The sequence below is a fragment of the Mytilus trossulus genome, chromosome 9 (assembly GCF_036588685.1).
Source record: "Mytilus trossulus isolate FHL-02 chromosome 9, PNRI_Mtr1.1.1.hap1, whole genome shotgun sequence".
Taxonomy (NCBI): Eukaryota; Metazoa; Mollusca; class Bivalvia; order Mytilida; family Mytilidae; genus Mytilus; species Mytilus trossulus.
In genome coordinates, this window is record NC_086381.1 from 65117801 (window position 1) to 65139066 (window position 21266).

At 31.8% G+C, this 21266-nt stretch overlaps 2 protein-coding genes across 3 annotated transcripts; both read right to left on the reverse strand.

Annotated features, from left to right (window-relative positions):
- Positions 1–1223: 1223 nt before the first annotated feature.
- LOC134683248 (toll-like receptor 4) lies at positions 1224–14545 on the reverse strand. 2 transcript variants are annotated; one of them, XM_063542423.1, is made up of 2 exons: positions 14440–14545; positions 1224–4569 (listed from the first exon to the last, which is right to left on the reverse strand). In XM_063542423.1, the coding sequence occupies exon 2, from the start codon at positions 4547–4549 to the stop codon at positions 1991–1993; it is 2559 nt and encodes an 852-aa protein (XP_063398493.1). In that variant the 5' UTR covers positions 4550–4569; positions 14440–14545; the 3' UTR covers positions 1224–1990. The 2 variants fall into 2 exon arrangements, with proteins under 2 accessions (XP_063398493.1, XP_063398492.1); XM_063542422.1 differs by lacking the exon at positions 14440–14545 and adding an exon at positions 6582–6680.
- Positions 14546–16827: 2282 nt separating this feature from the next.
- On the reverse strand, positions 16828–20466 carry LOC134684139 (leucine-rich repeat and transmembrane domain-containing protein 2-like). The gene is made up of 2 exons (XM_063543421.1): positions 20336–20466; positions 16828–19674 (listed from the first exon to the last, which is right to left on the reverse strand). The coding sequence occupies exons 1-2, from the start codon at positions 20337–20339 to the stop codon at positions 19121–19123; spliced, it is 558 nt and encodes a 185-aa protein (XP_063399491.1). The 5' UTR covers positions 20340–20466; the 3' UTR covers positions 16828–19120.
- Positions 20467–21266: the final 800 nt, after the last annotated feature.

Below are 21266 nucleotides of genomic sequence, written 5' to 3' on the forward strand. Positions count from 1 at the left end.
TTCACAATTCATTATCAGCATCTAAAGCATAATATTTTGTTTTTGTTCAAGGAAATGGACTTTACACTTTACATACATATATTTTTTTATTTTACTGTGCACTATCTGAATGTTTGCAAAGATTTATCTCACCCTGGTCAAAAGCACAATATTATTTCATTCATCTAACCAATCATTCACTTCATTATCTTAAATTCTGAATAAACAGTTGTTTCATAGACAGTTTGACGATAAATATCTAAGTGAGTGCATTTTAAATAGTTTTACTAAATGTAAAAGGAAACATGATCAGTTATTTAAATATAATTTGTATGAAATTACACGAAATCTGTTAACACCTTGCTGACTTGTATTGTGTTTTAGATCTGCGAGATTGGACACGTTTTCAATTTCAATAATGCATCACCCGTTCAATGCGGAAGATAACCGAAATAATGTGAATAGTTTTCCATTTCGATATGTTGTTTATAAATTTCATCTGCTTCATATCCGATTTCCATTATCCTAATGATTGATTCTGGTGATATATAAATAATAGTATTCGAGGTAAAAACATGCATGAAGCTCTAGATTGAGTGAATGTTGAGGGTACTGGTATCGTTCATTTATTTTTTTCAACAGTTTAAACTGCTCTACTATTCCTTTTCTGTAAACTCCATATATGCTCTCATGCATAATTTATAGAATTATATTTGTTATGCCTATAAATTAAAAGTATTTTGTCAATGCTTACCCGAATATCAATGAATTATAACATAAATCAACCAAAACCACTTTCATTGGGAGGAATTTCACAACGATCAGTTTTATCTAAAACTTCCCGAAGTGCTGACTACTGTAAAACAAATCTATGAATTATTTGTAAAAGCATGATATGCCTTTTCTTTTATTTTTCAATGTCGATTTTTTTATGAAAGACTTGTCTAAGTATTGTCCATATAACAAAATGTGCTGTTAAAAATCAACAACCTACAAACCCCTTATCCATCTTCCTCTTTAACATATTTAAAAGATGGATTTTTTAAGAAGATTGTTTTGTTAGCAGCCAAAATTTGCATCATTTCATGTTTAAATATTTTTACTTTTGAGTAAAGTTGCAATCCAACGAATTTTGGAACAAGTCATCTTCTAAGTATAATAAAATGCCAGCCAACTGAAATTGTTTTAACTTAAATACTTACTCCTTATCTTTATGATGTACGTATTTGAAATAAAAAAAAATCTAAATCAAAATTGATTTTATAAGTCAAAACTATTTAGTTAAGGAACACAATAAGCTAAAAATATTAAAATGTGTCAGTAGTACACTCAGTTGGAACTTAATTTGTAGACAACGAACTTCAATGGATCAAAGGGGGATTCCTGTGATGCAGGGCTAATAACACATATTTCTAAAATTAACTAACAAGATATATAATAGTGTATCATCAAAAATCACAACATCGAATAATTTTCAACCTTATTTGTATTACCTACTAATTTTGCATATAGCCAATAAATAAAATATTTTATCTTTTCAAACATTATTGAAATATGACTTGTCTTTTGAACTTTGAAAACAAAGAAATGTATAGAGTGAGAACTTTCAGAATATTCATAGTTTTGAAACAGTGAATACATGTATCATCAAATCGAAATAACATATATGACGGAGAAAAAAATCAAATTTGGTTACTCTCTTATTCAACTTTCAACTGTACTCGATTGTTTAAAAGCAATGGGTAAATTACGTTTTATATAGTATTTACATATACATGATACATTTTGTAAGCACAGTGAATTTTTAACGGTTGACTTACTGAAAAAGGGAATTTGTAATACATTTTTGATTAAGCAATTATAGTTAATCTATTTCAGAAGAAGCTATATTCTTATTTACATATTATTTAAACAAAACAAGTTATGCAACACACCTAATAAGCTAAATGGATGCCGGAGGTCCTTGCATATAATTCAAGATATGTGGCGCCAAATAGAGGATATATATCTACTAATAAGATTTGATTGCCTTTTGAAGCTGTTCCCAAAAAACGACATCGCCGTACTCATCATTTGGATACTCAATATATGATTGACAATGAACTAGTTCTAGTATTTTAAGTGGAAGATCGCAAGCAGACATTTGCTCGTAAAATACCAGGAAAAGGATGTTCTCACAATCGCGTTCATAGATACTCTCCATTTTAGCCATATTATATTCGAACATACACCAGTACGAAGCTAAATAATTTGCAGACATTATGACAATAGTTTTCCGGCTGTTATGAATTGCGGATGTAATATTGGTGGCGATGTCATTACCAGGTAGGAAATTACGCCTATGCAAGCACAACTGAATTCCACCATTTTTTTCCAGATTATTGAGAAGTTTATGGTGGACAAATGTGTCATCCTCATTTGCATATGACACGAACGCATCATACATGTATTGTCGTTCATCTTTGTCGTCTAAACGAGTTTCGGGGTCATGCCATTTGACTTTGACCATGTAGTAAAGATAGCGTAGTTTCCATCTATATCTGTACACCATACCACAACAAAGTATAAAAATAAACATCAAAATTCCTGTCGTTAATCCAATTATTAAGCCTTCATATGACATACATTCCTTTTGTATTGTTTTAAAAACTTCTCTAGGGTTTTGCAAAAGAATGATGTTGTTTTGTGATGTTTTACATTCGTATTCTTCCCGATGATGAAGAAGGGTTGGTGTATGAATCATCCATTTGACGAAAGACTGAGAATCACAATTACATACAAGATTATTTTCTGCAAGGTCAATAGTAAGATTTTTATTAGTTTTGGCAATCGAGTCCAACTCGATCATGGCATATTGACTTAATGCAGATATTATATTATTCCGTAAATTCAAAGACGTGAGTTTTTTCATATGAGAGAGTTCAAAGTTAATATCCTTAATCATGTTTCCACTGAGGTCCAATCTTTCTAAATTGTGTTGCCTTCGAAATAACATTTTTGGTATATTCGTTATTTTATTTTTAGAAAGATTGATGTACACGACGTTATGGAGGTTCTGAAATATTTCTCCGTTGACATCCGTTGGTAAAACAAGTCCTAGAAGATTATTTTGTAGCAGTAAACATCTTAAATTGATGAAATCTGAACTAAAGAATGTTTTTGAAACATTAGAACAAAAGTTTACCGAAAGGTCCAAATGTGTCAGCTTTTTTACATTCGTTATTGGACCGGTCCATGTATGCAAGATATTATCACTCAAATCTATATTTTCTATTTTATTTTCAGTAAAACTCAAGTTTGGTAGTTCAAATTTTACGTTGCTAGACCTCAGCGAAACCTTTATCAGATTCCTTGGCATTGGAAAAACAAACTTACCAGATCTATTTTTAAACAGTTCCAAAATTGGGAGTACTGTATATAACCAATTGGTTTCAGAATTGACGGTAATATCTTCTTCCTTAATAGGACATTTTTCTACATAGGATGAGAATATATCATAAGGAGAAGTATTGTCAGACATTTCCAGTGATGCAATTGGCATATTTGTTAGATCAATCAGATATTTACCTGCAGAAAGCATGTTCTTCCTTATATCTACACTTTTAAATGTTTCGGGTAAATATTTAATTGCTCCGGATTCTATTGTCTGGATACGGTTCCCGGCGGCTTCCAGTCTAACAATTGACGTATTCTGTAAACTCCAAATGTGAGAAGTTTTCAGGACTGTAGTCTTTTCCAAAAGACCATGAATATAGTTAACTTTCAAGATTTCAATAGCCGAATGTTGCAAATCGGTGGTAATATTTTCAAGCGCTTCGAATCGTAAACATGTGTTTAAAGAAACGTCAATTTCCAATATATTTCTCAATAACTTAAACGTTCCTTTGAAAAGATATTGTATTTTGCATTTGGATAAGTTCAAATGAGTTATTTGATGCAAGAACAAGAAGGTTTTCTCTGTTAGTATAGTCAATTTGCAATTACCAGTTAAGCCAGATAGATCTACTCTTTTAAGGTTTTTAAGATAGCTAAATTTCTCATCGAGAATTGCAATTTTGTCTGCAATATAATCTATTGACAGCGATTCTAGTGATCGTAATTTCCATAAATCTGGCACGAATGATGTACGGATATTTCTTTTCAAATTCAAGTGTTTTAAGTTCTCCAGGAAATGAAAGGCTGAATATTCAAACGACCAGTTTTCAAATTTCAAATCATTGTTGCTAAGATTTAAAGAGAGTAAATTTGAGAGTCCTTTGAACGAGTTTTTTCGTATTTGACTTATCTTATTAAAAGACAAATCCAAAGTCGTCATTAAAGAGTTTCCTACGAAAATCCCATCTTGTATTATACTGATATTATTATTTCGGAGAGATAACTCTTGAATATTGCTTGGAAACACAGGTATACGAAGTAGATCTTTGCCTGAACAATCTGCGATAAGATTTCGTGAACCAGGAACGTCTTTGCATAGACAGCAACTGTCGAATTGACATGCTTTCCATTCTTTAATATCATGGAGGATTGCATGTTTGCAACTGCTTAGTAAAACAAAAGCGGTAACTAACATGTAAGGATGGTTGATGTTCCCTGCAGAGATAATATGCAGTTTATATGCAGTCAATTTCAAACTTACAAATGTACTAAGAAAGATGCACTGTTAACAAAAAACATGCAATTGCTTAAGCATGTTACGTAGGGAAATACGAATACTAATTTCCTAAAAGTAAGCAATATAAACTAAATTATTCATAAAATTAATGCAAATCACAGTTCGCAAAATTGTTGAACTCGGTGACTGAAGAATGATTCCTTTTTCAGTCGTAAAAAGATAACATTTTGTAAAAATGTCAATGGTAATCAATAGAAAAAAGGTCATAACTGTTGAATATATGAGTTTGAGGTGTATGCTCCAATATAGTAAGGTAGGAAGTTTTTGCTTATGAGATGATTTCCCAATTTGTTGTAAATTGTATTTTATTTCAGTTATGATTTTAAAAATACCTCATCATAGATATATACCAGGCTAATATAGACCAATTTCAACTTACCTACTTTTGACTCCAAAATTTTGCCTTTTTTCGACAGAATACATTTTTCTGTGGCGGAAAAAGCAAGAGCCACATAAATTAGTAATGTCGAGAGTTTAATCGCTACAAGTTTGAGGGTTTAATGCTGTAGATGCATGATATAATCATCGGAAAACAGTAAACATTCCACAGAATCTGCGAAGATTATATATTTGATTTTACCTCTTTGTGTCGCTCGTTGTTGACCGAGTATCAAGATGTCCTACCACAGAGTAGTCAATCTGTCGAAAAAATATAGAATCCGGCCGTCAAAGGTCGGTAATATGAAAATGGTATATTGGTTACTCGGGACGTGCGTTTCGTCTGAATCAGATTCATCAGCTGCACTCGAATCAATTGTAGCGAAATAGGATACAAAGTGAAGAGCTGAAATATCCATCAGTCTTAAACGACCAAGAAACTATATGCCAAAGATTAGAAAAATCTGTTCTAAATGGGTTCATAATCTCGTTAAAGCCAAATACCACAAATTAAATGGCTGACCAATGATGACCTATAGCTTCGTTATTATCATTGAGCTTTATAAGTATTACCTATTTGATTTGTGCATATTGTTGACGAGGTGTCAAACTCATTTTGAACGGAAATGAGGAATGTATCAAAGAGACAACCCGACTAAAAATAAATCAGCGGGGACCACCAATGAATCTTTAGTACAATGAGAAAATCCCGCACCCAGGACATGCTTCAGTTCCCTCAAACAAAAATATATACTAGTTCAGTGATATAAAACGACATAATAAACTCCGAAATAGTAAAATCAAAAATCATACAAGACTAACAAAGGCTAGAGTCTTCAGACTTGGGAAGGGCGCAAAAATGTTGCAGTTTTAAACATGTTTTTGAGATCTAAACCCTCCACATATACCTCTAGCCAAAATAGAAAAATATAAACGTGCCCACTTGTATCTGAGTGTATGAATGTTCTCACCTGTATCCGGGTGTATGAACGTACTCACCTGTATCTGAGTGTATAAAAGTACTCACTTGTATCAAGGTGTATAAGAGTACTCACCTAGCTGTATATGAATGTATGAAAGTATTCAACTCTAGATGAGTGTATTAAAGTATTCAACTGCATCTGAGTGTATTAAAGTACTCACCTGTATCCGGGTGTATGAACGTACTCACCTGTATCTTGGTGTATAGAAATACTATCCTGTATCTGAGTGTATGAAATTACTAACTTGTATCTGAGTGTATGAAAGTACTTACCTTTATCTGAGGGTATGCAAGTACTCAACTGTATCTGAGTTGTATGAGATAACTCACTTCTATCTGAGTGTATGTAAGTACTCATTTGTATCTGAGTGTATGAAAGTACTTACCTTTATCTGAGGGTATGCAAGTACTCAACTGTATCTGAGTTGTATGAGATAACTCACTTCTATCTGAGTGTATGTAATTACTTATTTGTATCTGAGTGTATGAAAGTACTCACTTCTATCTGATTGTATAAAACTAATTCATTCTTTCTCAATATGATATGATTTGGTAAAAATATATACTTACACATCTTTTTAGCATCCAAAGAAAAAATCAAATAAAGACGCACAATGCTATAGTTAGTATAAAGTTACCAAACCCGGAACAAGATGTTGTAACTTAATATGTATATGAAATGATTGGTCATGAATTTTCCACAGTTTAAAGTTCACGAACACTGTTAAATAATGCGTATATAAAACGTTATTTATAATCTAAAAATAAAAATAAGTTGAAGGCTTCTCATATTAAGTGGCGTTATTTACGACGACTTGAGATGACTGCATCTGATTTACATAGAGGTAATAAGTAATGAATTATCGTTTCTCTATTCTAAACAAAACAATTGCTATTGAAAAATAGGAATAGTGCCATTATCTAAAATTTCATGATGCAGTAACATCATCAGGATCGGATCTAAGTGTCTATTTTGTTGGCAAATTGATACATTTCGACTGCTTTGTATGGCAATATGGATCGCTGTATTACTAGTAGCCTTTTTATTCGGGTTAAATGACCAAAACCTGAATGCTTCTGCTTTTACAAAAGATAGGAAGGAAGAAAGTATCAAAAGAGAAAAATGTAACGTTTTGGAGCTTGACTGTAACTAGTCATATTACTGTGTGCTTTACTTGCAAAAAAATGTCTTGTTACGTAAAGGGCGTATGAACGTGAACAGATTTAGAAATACAACAATTTGAAACCTTACTCGTCTGTCTGGCCATTTGGAGAACGGCTTGTTAAATCATCAAAGTATTTCTCGAAAACTTGTTTTTTCTAGAGTTATAAACGGCCCTTAAATACCCCTATCCCACGCTTTAAAAAATATAAAGGCACTAGAAAAAATTCAAATTAGAAATGAAGTTTTAAGGACATAATATTACCAGGACCCTTTCATTTTGTATATTGTTTACTTGATTGTTATGTTTATTGATTTTGATACAGCTGAAAATGCGTACAGAATGGGTCAATTAGTCCGACAACAAAATGATCCAAAAGCTCTTTGTTTCATTGGTTTAACAAGTCATTCTATAAATGCGTTTCCAATGTCAAGAGCCTGCAATTTGGTATGGTTTTTTGTCGGATACATATGTTTCCTGTTGTTATTGTTTTTGAATTTACTGCAAATTCGTTGGTTTACTCGTTGTTTTCACAATTATTATCATGATGGAACTTTTTCAAGTGTATCGTATGGTATTGTTCTTTTTATGTTTTTAAGGCCAGTCAGTGATGTAAAGATGATTTTACCTACGTTCCTTGGTTTTTTTTTCAATTGTTCTCATATTGCCAATCATCATTCAAAATTTAAACAGAAATAATTCGATTTAAAGGGCTTGACTGTTAAATCACGTTATCAGAGGAAGACAAGACTTGCTACAGTTCATGCACAGGTCAATGTAACGCGCATGTCTTAATTCGATTACACGGCATATCAATTTTACCAGCTAAAGCACTCCTCACAATATTTTGAATGCATGGTCTGCTAGGAAGTAACTATATATATCTAAGGTCAGATTGTTGAGTTTATTGTACGCATAATTAATGTAAATACTTATCTTAATAATTTTTCAATTTCAACTGATTATTGCTTAATTAATTTCAAATCGGTCACATTCAATTTGGTAATTTATAAATTATTGGACAATTTACTAATGCAAAGGTTTATTTATAGTATACAAATCTTTGTCTAAAGTTTTTATAATACGAGCGAATTTATTTTAATTTATTTTTATGATTGTATAATACATTTTTGATTCGCATAATTTTTAATTCCAGTTATATTGATATTTTTGTACCTTTTTATCGAGGTATTAAATATGAAAACTAGGTTCCAGGTATTTTTATTCAATTTACATCTCGTAATGCAGATTAAAATGGTAATAATCCATTATCAGGTATGTTTAACTATTATTTAATAATGGGGTTGTCTTGTGAGACATTAACACCATCAAATGCAATAAATTAATTTATGGTACCATTTATTGTTCTTTAGCGTGTTTAAGACAGCAGTAAATCGTAAATTATATTTCAAAGGTCAGCATCCGTTTAAAGAAACTAGTTGATAAAATTTGACACGGCAGCTACAGTAATGTCTTTATAACCGATTTTTTTTCAGTCAGCCAAATTGCGTTGCACATATACAGCGACATATAATACAATATGTCTCTGATATTTATATTTAATATTTATTTCAAATAATATTCATTCATATTTTGAAGTAATGTCTTTATAACCGATTGTTTTTTCGGTTATCCAAATTTCATTGCACACATTTTGATATTTATTTAGTGTATACAATCAAGGATTTGTATAGTCGTATATTATTTTTATATTTGTTCATATTGACATTTATTGTAAGAGTTTATGATGCCTGAGAAGTAAAGGCGATAAAAGAGGTGTTATAATTGGGGTAAAAAAACCGGCTTTAGCCACCTGTGAGGTCAAAATAGCTACGCATCGGAAACAGAAACTGAAAATGTGTTATCTAGGATTATTTCATTCATCAGCAGGACCATTTTTATGTATGTCAGTCAGAGAAGTGGCAGTATATAGTTATCAAAAGTACCAGGATTATAAGTATGCCTTATCTAAATACATCAATAAAAAGGTACTTCTTTTATTCTTTAATTTTAATGTATCTAATTCAGTACATGACATTGTTAGCTTTAGCATTGATTTGAGTAGTAACATTTCGAGCATAATAAGAAAACAATTCTAAATGGCGGATACTATATTGATCCGGATTGCTTTTTACTATGAAAGACCATACCACGAATAAGAATAAGATTGATTTAGTTAATTGGTTTCTTATCTATATATCTCACCCCGATTAGAAAACATTTCAATATTGATATATTTTATAATTACACTGAGAAGGTATAGTCCCGCAAGTAATTTTATATTCAGTGCATATTTTTAGTATGTGTATATATCACGAAGGAATTTTTACATTTTTCTCATTGTATCACTCTGACCACAAGTATACCTAAATTTGATTTATTTTCAACGCATCTTTATAAAAGAGAGAATTATTTCACTAATTTCAGAAACTAAATCTGCACTACTTGTGCGAAATATATATATATATATATAAAAAAATAAATGGTATCTCGCAGCTATATAAAAATTCATCAACAAAATATCAATGATATCGTAAGTTAACTGATGCATTTTATATCAGATATTTATTTGACAACCAATTTGAATTAGGCAAGAGAGCAAAGAAGACTTGGAGCTAGCAGGGTTCAGGTCATAAGTTAGAAACGAGCTGTTTCGGTTAAGGAAAGCAATTTCACAGTCTTGTAATTGGGAACCAGTTGTTTTAGATCTATGGATATTATTCATGTACCATGATCACAACAAATCATTCATGCCCTGTCTGTATTATGTATAAATAATGTGATCAAAACTAAGGTCTTGCAAAGGGTAAACCGTCATTAATCACAAAGCTTTTTTGCGCACGTTTTAATCGTGCCCAGAAAAAATAAAATGCTACATGTAATGGACAAGATAATCAAATGTTGATTTTCAAATATTTACATAAGCTGAAAATAGTATTGTCATGTGTTTGCCGTTCAAGTCACGAATCTTTATTGTTTTTTCTGGGTTTGTTTAAACTAGCTTTATTGGATTTTTCATATGAGTGGAACTAGTAGCTATTAATCCGGGATCCACTTGCGCATTTTTAACTTTAAAGTTTCCATTAGCCTCAAATTTTTGAAAATTGATCAGCAAGGCAAGATATTTTTACTACTTTACTTGGAAAAAGGCTTCGTTGTTTTGTGTCTGTCATATTTGTTTTTCGTAAACTGATTTGTTATAAATTAGGCCGTTAGTTTTCTCGATTGAAATGTTTTATATTTTCCATGTCGGGACCTCTAATAGCAGACTATACGGTATGGGTTTTTCTCATTGTTGAAAGCCGTAAGGTTGACTATATTTGCTTACATTTACTTCATTTGTACTTTCAAGTGGATAGTTGTCTCACTGGCAATTATAATCTTTTAATTAACACTAATAACGAATAGAGCAGAAATAGTATACACTTCTTCAAGTTACGTTTACAAACTTTATTACCAGATGCGTAGATCTCTGATAAAATTATCGTCTGAAAATTGTTGATATAAATTTACAACTTTAGCGAGTTTTTGTCTGGGTTAATGGTTTTCTTTAATCTGATGTATATCATTACAGAGGTCAAGAAAAGTTCAAATAAGTTAGGTGATGAATTGATTTTATTGCTTTGTAGTTTAGATATTAAAGTTGCGTATATATCTCAGACTATAAAATTGCTAATTAGTACGATTTTGTTATCTGAAAGAGAAACAACGTAATTGGGTTAAATACTGTGAACAGTTATACATGGAATTTTATGTATATACGTTTATTAGAGAATACTAGTTTTTGTAAGCAGTCATAACTGATTTGGCATAATAATCGTTGTCGAACGCCATACTCATGATATGCAATAAAACAAAAACAAAACAAAACAAAACAAAAACAAAACAAAACAAAACAAAACAAAAACAAAACAAAAAACAAAAACAAAATTAAACAAACAAAACAAAATATTACACGATACCAGTTTTAATGCCGTATTGACGAGCGCCCCTAAGACGGCTAATTTTCCATCGGCTATTTTTAGAGTCAAATTTTGGGGTTCTTAACTGCACCTCAGTTTTAAAAGTTTTTGTCTGGGCAACACGATTTATTAACTAGTTTGAATTGACTTTGAACATGCTTTCAGTAACTGCGAGTACTCTTAGGTGGGTACTTGATGTCTTTAGTCTATTTGTTAGTTGTGTATTGTGTTTTGTGTCTAGCTAATGAGTCAAACCTACCTCAACTTTGTTTTATTTTGTGTTGTAAACCGATGTCCCCGGTTACGGTAGGGATTAATTCTCACAAACTTGTCGTGTGTCGCAGTCTTTTATACTTGTTGTACGTTTAAAATGATTTATACTTAAATATGGCTTTGTTTTCTTGTTTGCCGGGACCCTTTGTTGCTATTATACTGTATGGACTATGTTTAATTGGTGAATGCTGTACGGTGGTATATAGCTGTTTACGACCACGCTATTAAGTTTAAAAACAGTTCATGTCAGATCTTCTAGTTATATATTTTCTGATAGTAAAAGTAGAATTCAGCCAATGGTAATATAAAAAGTATCAACCATATATCTGATTACAAACATTCATATAACAGTTGGCAAGTCAAATATTTTTATCTGTTATCATATCAATTTTATTTATGTTTCTATATTGTAAATTACCAATCTAGAGCTGATTATTGATTGATTGTCAATTTAAGATATTTCATGTTTCCAAAAGCGTGCTTGGAAAGTTGGGTTTTCAATCACCAGAACTTCGTTGTTGCTCGGAAGTTTGTAGTTACTTATGGTTGTGTTCTCATACATTTTCGTATCACAATTTTTTAGCAAGGTCAAAGTGTTATGGGACACTTTAAGTAAAGAGATAAACTAATCGTATGCTCATTTTTGAAGGGCCCTGCAATATTTAGTAATCCACTAAAATGAACATGACATCGGACAACCGTTCTGTACAATAGGTCCTAACTTATAAGCGATATTAATTTTCTCCAAGATTTGTAACCGTAGTCAAATTTGCTTTGTTCAAATGTTACCACGATTGCAATACAAGCACAATATTCCAAATAAGTGATTGAACCAAACTACAGTGAGAAGGAATATGTTATTTGTCAGATTTGAAAGCTATCTAATTTTATACAAGTTACAAGTTACAATTTTAATTTATGCTATTTATTATCTATTTTCATCTATTTATTGTCTATCAAACGGCGAACTAGGTTATTGGCTTCGGGAATCTGTTAGCTAGTAGTTACTGCGGTCAGATTCTTGTTATTACACAATATAACAATCAGAGTTATCTATTAAATCGACTCTCAATATATGGTACTGGTTGGCGGTAACAAGTTCCAAAACATTCTTTGTGAAATGAGTGTTTTTGAACTTGTTTAGTGGCGGACTTTATAGGCTGCACCAGTACCGATGAACTTGATTTATCACTGAATTATCATTTTATTTAGAACATTAATCCATGTTATCTTTATTTTCACCTCAAACGAAATTTCTCATGTTGATTTTGGACATCTGTTGCCAGGGTTCAATTCAGCACCCTATTATTTCAAAATTTTCATTTCACTTTAGTTTTTATTTGAATTTTGAATTTTATTTATCTATTTTATTTGCATTTTATTTACGGTTGCCCAAAGACCCTTTGTTTGTGGGTTGGTAACCGACAGAAGCCATGATCTTACTTCGCCAATAAAATATATTTTGACTTTAATAACGTCTTCTCTCTTATAATTCGATTTAAAGGGCTTGACCGTTAAATCACGTTATCAGAGGAAGACAAGACTTGCTACAGTTCATGCACAGGTCAATGTAACGCGCATGTCTTAATTCGATTACACGGCATATCAATTTTACCAGCTAAAGCACTCCTCACAATATTTTGAATGCATGGTCTGCTAGGAAGTAACTATATATATCTAAGGTCAGATTGTTGAGTTTATTGTACGCATAATTAATGTAAACCCACCCATCCCTCCTCTTATATTTTTTCGATACTGCTGTTTTATGTCTTATTTTACAGATTTCTGCTTGTTTTTAACCTCAACATAGAACTCCTGTCACGGCTTCTGGATTTACAACACTTCGCCAGTCTATGAACACAATTAACCACATTATGCCGTCCATCTGACGAGTGATAACGGATTAACAGTCATAGTGAACCGATAAATAATGTTATGACAGTCTTTTAGAAGAGTTCATCACTAGGGCGGACTTTATAGGCTGCACCAGTACCGATGAACTTGATTTATCACTGAATTATTATTTTATTTAGAACATTAATCCATGTTATCTTTATTTTCACCTCAAACGAAATTTCTCATGTTGATTTTGGACATCTGTTGCCAGGTTCAATTCAGCACCCTATTATTTCAAAACGTTCATTTCATTTTAGTTTTTATTTGAATTTTGAATTTTATTTATCTATTTTATTTGCATTTTATTTACGGTTGCCCAAAGACCCTTTGTTTGTGGGTTGGTAACCGACAGAAGCCATGATCTTACTTCGCCAATAAAATATATTTTGACTTTAATAACGTCTTCTCTCTTATAATCTTAAAACAATACATCAGTGTAGATTAGTTGTGGTTAGTTGAATTACTATACATTTCAAGATATGAATGTATTGTTGAATATAACTGAAAGATCTGCAGGCGATTAACCACGAATAAAGTCCGTATTCTATATATAATTTGTGTTTATCTGGGGAGAGGAATTGATTGATAAATGTGTAACGGCGTTCATTTATTTTTCAACCCAGGTTCAACCCACAATTTCCAAAAAAAAAATACCAATACCTTGCTAAAGGTAAAAGACGATTGTTTTTCATCCGTGCCGTCCGTTAGTAAAGTGGACCGTCGATTTTGTTAGATTTTGTTGACTTCTCCTATTTTGAATTTGACATGACGATCTGTAATTTGTGTATACTTTACAATAATTTGCAGGGTTTTAAGTCCGTTTTCCTTTGATTTTTGACTTTTTCATCAATCACAATAATATTATGTTTTTAAACGTGTTATGTAGTCACAATTTGTAGTTGTTTTCTTAAACGTGCATCAAAGTCATTCTGTTTCCATAATAACCCCATATTGACCTTAAATTATAGATCTGTAACTACTAAAAATGCTATCTAAAATCAGCAAAAAATAGCCTAAACAGAGTTTTGAGATTAAAAACACAAAATTCTGTCTGATTTGGATCAGTAAAAATCAAACCTAGGTATTGAATACCGGCCCGTGTTACACATTTAAGCATATACTTGTATATCTCACCTGGTATTACTATTGGTTAAATTGGTTGTAAAGTGTCTTATTTTACATTCGAGATAAAGACGTCGTTCATATTCAATTACAAGTAATCCATTTGCATTGCAACTATTTTCTTCTAAATCACCAAAATAAGATCTGTTTTAAAACGGTTTTAAGTTTTGCGTTAGATCGGTATTTAAATCTAATATATATTACCTGTTCAAGGACGAAGTGTAAAGTCATTTTGTAATAATTGTTGTTTCCACATCAATGGATTTTTATACATATTTATGATATCAACAGAACAGAAATCTTAATCATAACATGCACGAATTCATGTCTTATGTATTTTATAACCCAATTTTTCTTCGTTCTTTATTTCTTTGCACATTGCCTTTTTTCTTTATTTCTTTATTGTTTTTTTGTTTTGTTTTATATCGTTACTCCGTCAAGTCATTATTCCTTTTGTAGCATACACAAATATTTCTGCTGTAATAAAACACATAAACGGGGCGGAGTTGTATAGTTAAATTAAAATTATAAGTCACGGAAAAATAAAATAAAAAATATACAGAATTTGCATTTATCACCGATTGGTTATAGTTGGGTATTTGCAAACAATTTACACATCGTGAAATATGTGCTTAGATTCAGTGTGTAAATAAAAATACTACAAAAAGATTCACGAAAGTAAAAGAGAAAAATAAAAACAATTCCAATTTATTGAGGGTTACATTTCTGGAAAGGGTTTGATAATTTCATTGAAACGTTGGTATAATGTTTGAAGAAGATAACAAAATAAACCGGTCTACCAACATTCGTCCAATATTTGTGATTGATTGTTGGTTGCTAAACGTCCTGTGGCAAATAGTTCATACATATTCAGGACGAGAACAAATTGAAAATAGATATGATAGGTAGGTTCTGTAATAGAGACGTCCAGGATTAGTTTTGGAGAAATTTAGAATGCCACGAGACATTAGAGATATTGGATAGAGATATAAATGTAGCCTTGCAACTGGTCACCTACAATACCACAAATAGTTGTTGAAAGGGTTATTAAACGAACTTGGCACTCTCTTAACAAGAGGCATCGGATTTAACGTACCCATTCTGATAGTAAGTGGATGCACATTTGTACATCCCACACGGCCAAACTAAAGCCACACTTGGGCGAAGGTTTTACGGCTGTTTGGTTGAAGACCAATGGTGACCATACTTTAATTCATCAGTCACCCTTTGGAAGTCGATATTTGTGTATCAGTTTGGAACGTACCTTCGCCACATTAGACAGTCATCAGTGGTTTGGTGTTTAAAATTTGACGAATGATCGTGTGTTGACTAAAGGGAACACCGCTGTTAAGCAAAAGGTACCAGAAAGCACAATATTAAACCAACTGTTGATTATTAAAAATCACCGTGATAAGAAATCAATAGGCCAAATATGTGCTTACCATTAAAAGATATATCAGATAGTTTGCCAATGTACAACCAACCTCGATTCTAAAACATAAATTTCAACTACCACTAAAACATGTTGGAGCTTAGTACAGACACAGACACATCGTATCGGTCACCATAATATATAAAGTATCGTTTTCAGTCGTTCTTCGTTAACAAATCTTTTGAATCAGTATGTGTGTCACACGCGCGGGGTGCGTGGATAATACAAATGAAGAAATGAAGACAGTATACCGCTCATTCTTCAGTTTCTTCTGTTGCAATGCGGTCTACTCTAGATGCATTTCTTTGGTGGATACAAAATGATGTGGGTTATGGAATTATTGTTAATTATTTCGTGGATACGTGATACAAGTCTATAAAATTATATTTCGTTGATTATTTAATGTTAACTTAAACCCAACAAATCCATGAATATCGTTGTCAAAAATGATGTTGATTTTTTCAATTTTTTGCCATGGCACTGTAAAAAAAATTTCACTTATGAGTTTGAAAATTCTCTTGGCTTCTTATTCTGCGGTTTATATGTTTTAAATGGACTAATATATTATTCCTTTATGCGTTTCTCTGTGATGTTTTGTCAACTAAAGATATCACACTAAACAGACATTCTAGAAAATGGATATACATGTATTTCATACTAAATGATCGATTGCTATTCAAATCATTATTTATTTGTTCTTTGAACCTCGATGGTATATCAACATTCCGATCTGGCATTAGTGTGCATTTACACATGATCTTCAACTACTGAGAACGATCAATTTAACAATACCAATAAAGGTCCTTATCTTATTTATTGACAAAAGTTAGTAGATTAAGATTTAACTAGTTTGTATCATAACAGGGTACCAACGTGATATAAATCACGTTCGAATATCTGCCTAATAGTTTTGAACAAATGAAGATCATCTTATTTTACTAACATAAATGATGGGGAAAAAAACTAAATATTTGCTAATCTTTTATTCAAATTAAAACTCTTTCAAGCACGGTATGTTTTTAGTTTTATATACATGTATGTGGTTAGTATGGCAAAATTGTAACACAAATGGTTAACTGACATGAAAAGGAAATCATTAATTTATTTTTATCATATTTAGATATTGTCTCTAAACAAAACATCTAATTAAACACAAATAAAAACTCAAAGAAGACCGGAAGTCCTTGTACATAATTAACGATACATGGCGTTAAATAGAGGACATATTCACTAGTAAGATTTGATTGCCCTTATAAGCTGTTCCCAAAAGACAACGTCACCGTACTCATCATTTGGATACTCAATATATGATTGACAATGAACCAGTTCCGATATTTGAAGTGGAAGATCACAAGCAGAAATTTGCTCGTAAAATACTAGGAAAAGAATGTTCTCACAATTACGTTCATATATACTCTCCATTTTAGCCATATTATATTCGAACATACACCAGTACGAAGCTAAATAGTTTGAAGACATTATGACAATTGTTTTGCGGCTATTATGAATTGCGGATGTTATGTTCGTGGCGATGTCATTACCAGGAAGGAAATTACGCCTATGCAAGCACAATTGAACCCCACCATTTTTCTCTAATTTGTGAAGAAGTGTTTTGTGGACAAATGTATGATCTTCGTTGGCATATGACACGAACGCATCATACATATATAGTTTTTCATCTTTGTTGACGGATTTATGTTCGGGGTCATGCCATTTCACTTTGACCATGTAGTAAAAATAGCGTACTTTCCATCTATATCTGTAAACAATACCACCACAAAGTATAAAAATAAACGTTAAAATAACTGTCGTTACTCCAATTATTAAACCTTCATATGACATACATTCCTTTTGTATTGTTTCGTAAATTTCGCTTGGGTTTCGAAGAAGACTGATCGAGTTTTGTGATGTCTTACACTCGTATTCTTCACGATTATGAAGATAAGTAGGTGTGTGAATTATCCATTTGACGAAAGACAGAGAATCACAATTGCATACAAGATTATTTCCACTAAGATCAACGGTTAGATTTGTGTTCATATTGGCTATTGAGTCCAATCCGTTGATGGCATATTTACTCAGCATAGATATTCTATTTTTTCTTAAATTCAAAAACATGAGCTTTTTCATATGAGAAATTTTAAATTTATATCATCAATAATATTTTCAATGAGGTCTAATCTTTCTAGATGTGCTTGCTTTTTAAATAACAGATATGGTATATTTGATATTTTATTTTTTGAGAGATTAATGTGAACTACGTTCTGAAGATTCTGCAATATTTCTCCATAGACATCCATTGGTAGAATGAGTCCCAACAGATTATTTTGTAGTAATAAATATCTTAAGTTGATAAAATCTTCGCTGAAAAATATCTTTGAAACATTAGAACAAAAATTCGACGATAAGTCTAATACTGTCATGTTATTTACATTTGTTATAGGGCCTGTCCATGTGTGCAAGATATTGTCACTAAAATTAAGATTTGTTAATTCATTCGTAATAAATCCGAATTTTGGTATTTCAAATTTCAATTTGCTTGACGTAAGTGATATTTTTCTTAGTTTTCTTGGTACTGGCAGTCGGGCAACAAAATGATCAAATTTTTTTTAATGGAAATCAAAGCGTGAACGTAAATTGGACAACCAGTTATTTTCGGAATTCATTGTAAAAGTATCTGATTGAGAATCACATGTCTCTATGTAGCTTGTGAGAACATTATGTGAAAAGGAAATTTCTGAAATATCTAAAGATGTTATTGGTAGTCTAACTAAATCAAAAAGATATTTGCCGAAGGAAAAAGCGTTGTCCCTTACATTCACACTTTCAAATGATTTCGGAAAGTACTTCGCGGCCCCATATTCTACTCTTTGAATACGGTTTCCAGCGGCTTCAAATCTAGCAAGAGATGTGTTTCTTAAATTCCGAATGTGGGAAGTCTTCAGTAGTGTGCTCATTTCGTAAGTACTATGAATGTAGTTTACTTTAAGAATTTTGATTGCGGTATATTGTAAATCTGTGGTTATATTTTCAAGCCCCGCGAACCTCAAACAAGTATAAAAAGAGACATCAAGCTCCGAAATATTTTTCAAACTTTCAAAAGTTCCTTTGTAGATATATTGTATTTTGCATTTAGACAGATTGATATGGGTTAATTGAGAAAGAGACAAGAAGGTTGCCTCTGTAAGTATGTGCATTGTGCAATTACCAGTAGAACCGGATAGATCTAAGCTTCTTAAGTGTTTCAAATGTATAAAATTGTCAGAAAGAACTGCAATTTTGTCCGATACATAATCTATTGACAGTAATTCTAATGTCCGAAGTCTCCATAAATCTGGCAAGAATAAAAGTGTGGAAATTGTTTTTCATATTCAAAATCTGCAAGTTCTCCAAAACATGAAAGGCAGAACTTTCAAACGACATTTTTTCATATTTCAAATTGTTGGCACTGAGATCTAACGAAAGTAAATTTTTGAGTCCTTTAAATGTTTTTTTGCGTATTTTACTTAGTCTATTGAAAGACAGATCCAAAAACTTCAATAAATAATTTCCTTCGAAAATCCCATCTTGTATTGTACTGATTGCATTATTTTGCAGCGATAAATCTTGAAGATTGTTTTGTAATCTAGGTATACGAAGTAGATTCTTGTTGGAACAATCCGCTACAAGTTCTTCTGAATCATGAATATTTTTGCAAATACATGAACTAGCGAACTGACATTCTGTCCATTCCTTCATCTCACAGACTTTGTTGTTGTCACAACTAGCTTGGAGTATAAAAGCAGCAACCAGGAAATACGAACGTTTGATGGCCCCTGCAGAGAAAATATGCATAATTATGATGTTCAATTGACTTAAATAAATGTGATGCGTTAATAATGAATGAATTGATATGCGTTACGAAAGAAAATAAGCTAGAAAATATTTGAATGCAAATTTTTAAGCTAAACTAGTTAATTTTTGTAGTAAATATCGTTAGCTTTTTGTCTTGTATGCCTTCTGAGCTTAGGTATATTATCGTATATTTTTATATATTACTTTCCATTTCGCTTTGATTTTGTAATTCATCTTTTTTATCAAAATTGCTCATCAAAGATTCAAGCCTAGCTTTGTTATTCTCTGTTCAATTTATTCTCACGATTTTTCTTGTTCCGTGACATTAAGAGCATGTCAAAAACATAGTCACTTATCATTAATTTGTTGCAAACAAAATTTGACTTCTAGATGTCTTATCTTCTTAGGAATGTTGTTTCAAGAACATGTTTCTCTTGTTTCCATTTAGTATAGAAATTTAGCCAAACTCCATCGTAGTTGTAGAGATTAAGACAGCTATGAACGAATCATTCCTTTACAATTTAACATGTTTTAAATGTTCATTTTGTACAGAGTTATCTCCCTGTATTGTTGTCTACCACCATATTTAAGGTTGGCATATTACGAGTTTGTTTTTAATCAGATAGCATATATTGTACTTACACATTGTCAGGTTTACTGAAAATACCAACAAGAAAGAAAATTCAACAAACGATTCCGTGGAAAGAATAAAGTGACTAAACTCGGAAGTACTAATCCATATGAAAATAAACTGTTTAAAAAGTCCAACTTTGTAAGGGTTAGAATGTCGAACCACACCATTATTTTATTTATTATTATTACTTTTACTGTTGAGTCTGTTTTTGTTATATCAACTTTACGTAAGTCTTCATTTATGTATGCCGTCATACGACAAAATTATTTTTATGTCTACCTGTGCGAATTTCAAACGCGCATTTTTAAACCAGTAATGAAACCTTCTATCATTATGGGTAGACTTTACATAGATAAATTCAGCCGTATAAGAAAAGCAAAATGAGAATGTTAAATTAATGTATGTCTTTTTGTGCTTCTTTGTTACATTTGTTGTTTATGTAGAGATATTAAGATGATAACACAATATTGACTGTTGTACCCCTATTTTTGACATTTTTACTCTTTGAGTATGTTTGTTTTGTTCATGCATCGTTGACAATTTAATGGAATTTGATGCGACTGTCATATAAGTGAGAGGTTTAGCTAGCTATAAAACCAGGTTCAATCCACCATTTTCTACATTAGAAAATGCCTGTACCAAGTCAGGAATATGACAGTTGTAACCCATTCGTTTGATGTGTTTGGACTTTTGATTTTGCCCTTTGATTTTTGATTTTCCTTTTTGAATTTTCCTCGGAGTTCGGTATTTTTGTGTTTTTACTTTTTACTACAACCAAGTCGATGTCAAGTTTCTTCCTAGAAGAAACTTTACTGCTGGTGGATTTTCCCCCGAGGGCATCATTAACTTGGTAGCTTTATGCATGATGAATACAAATAATACTAAGAACAAACCGGCTGGGACGTCGCCCGGGTTACCAAGGTCCCCTTTTGCTACACG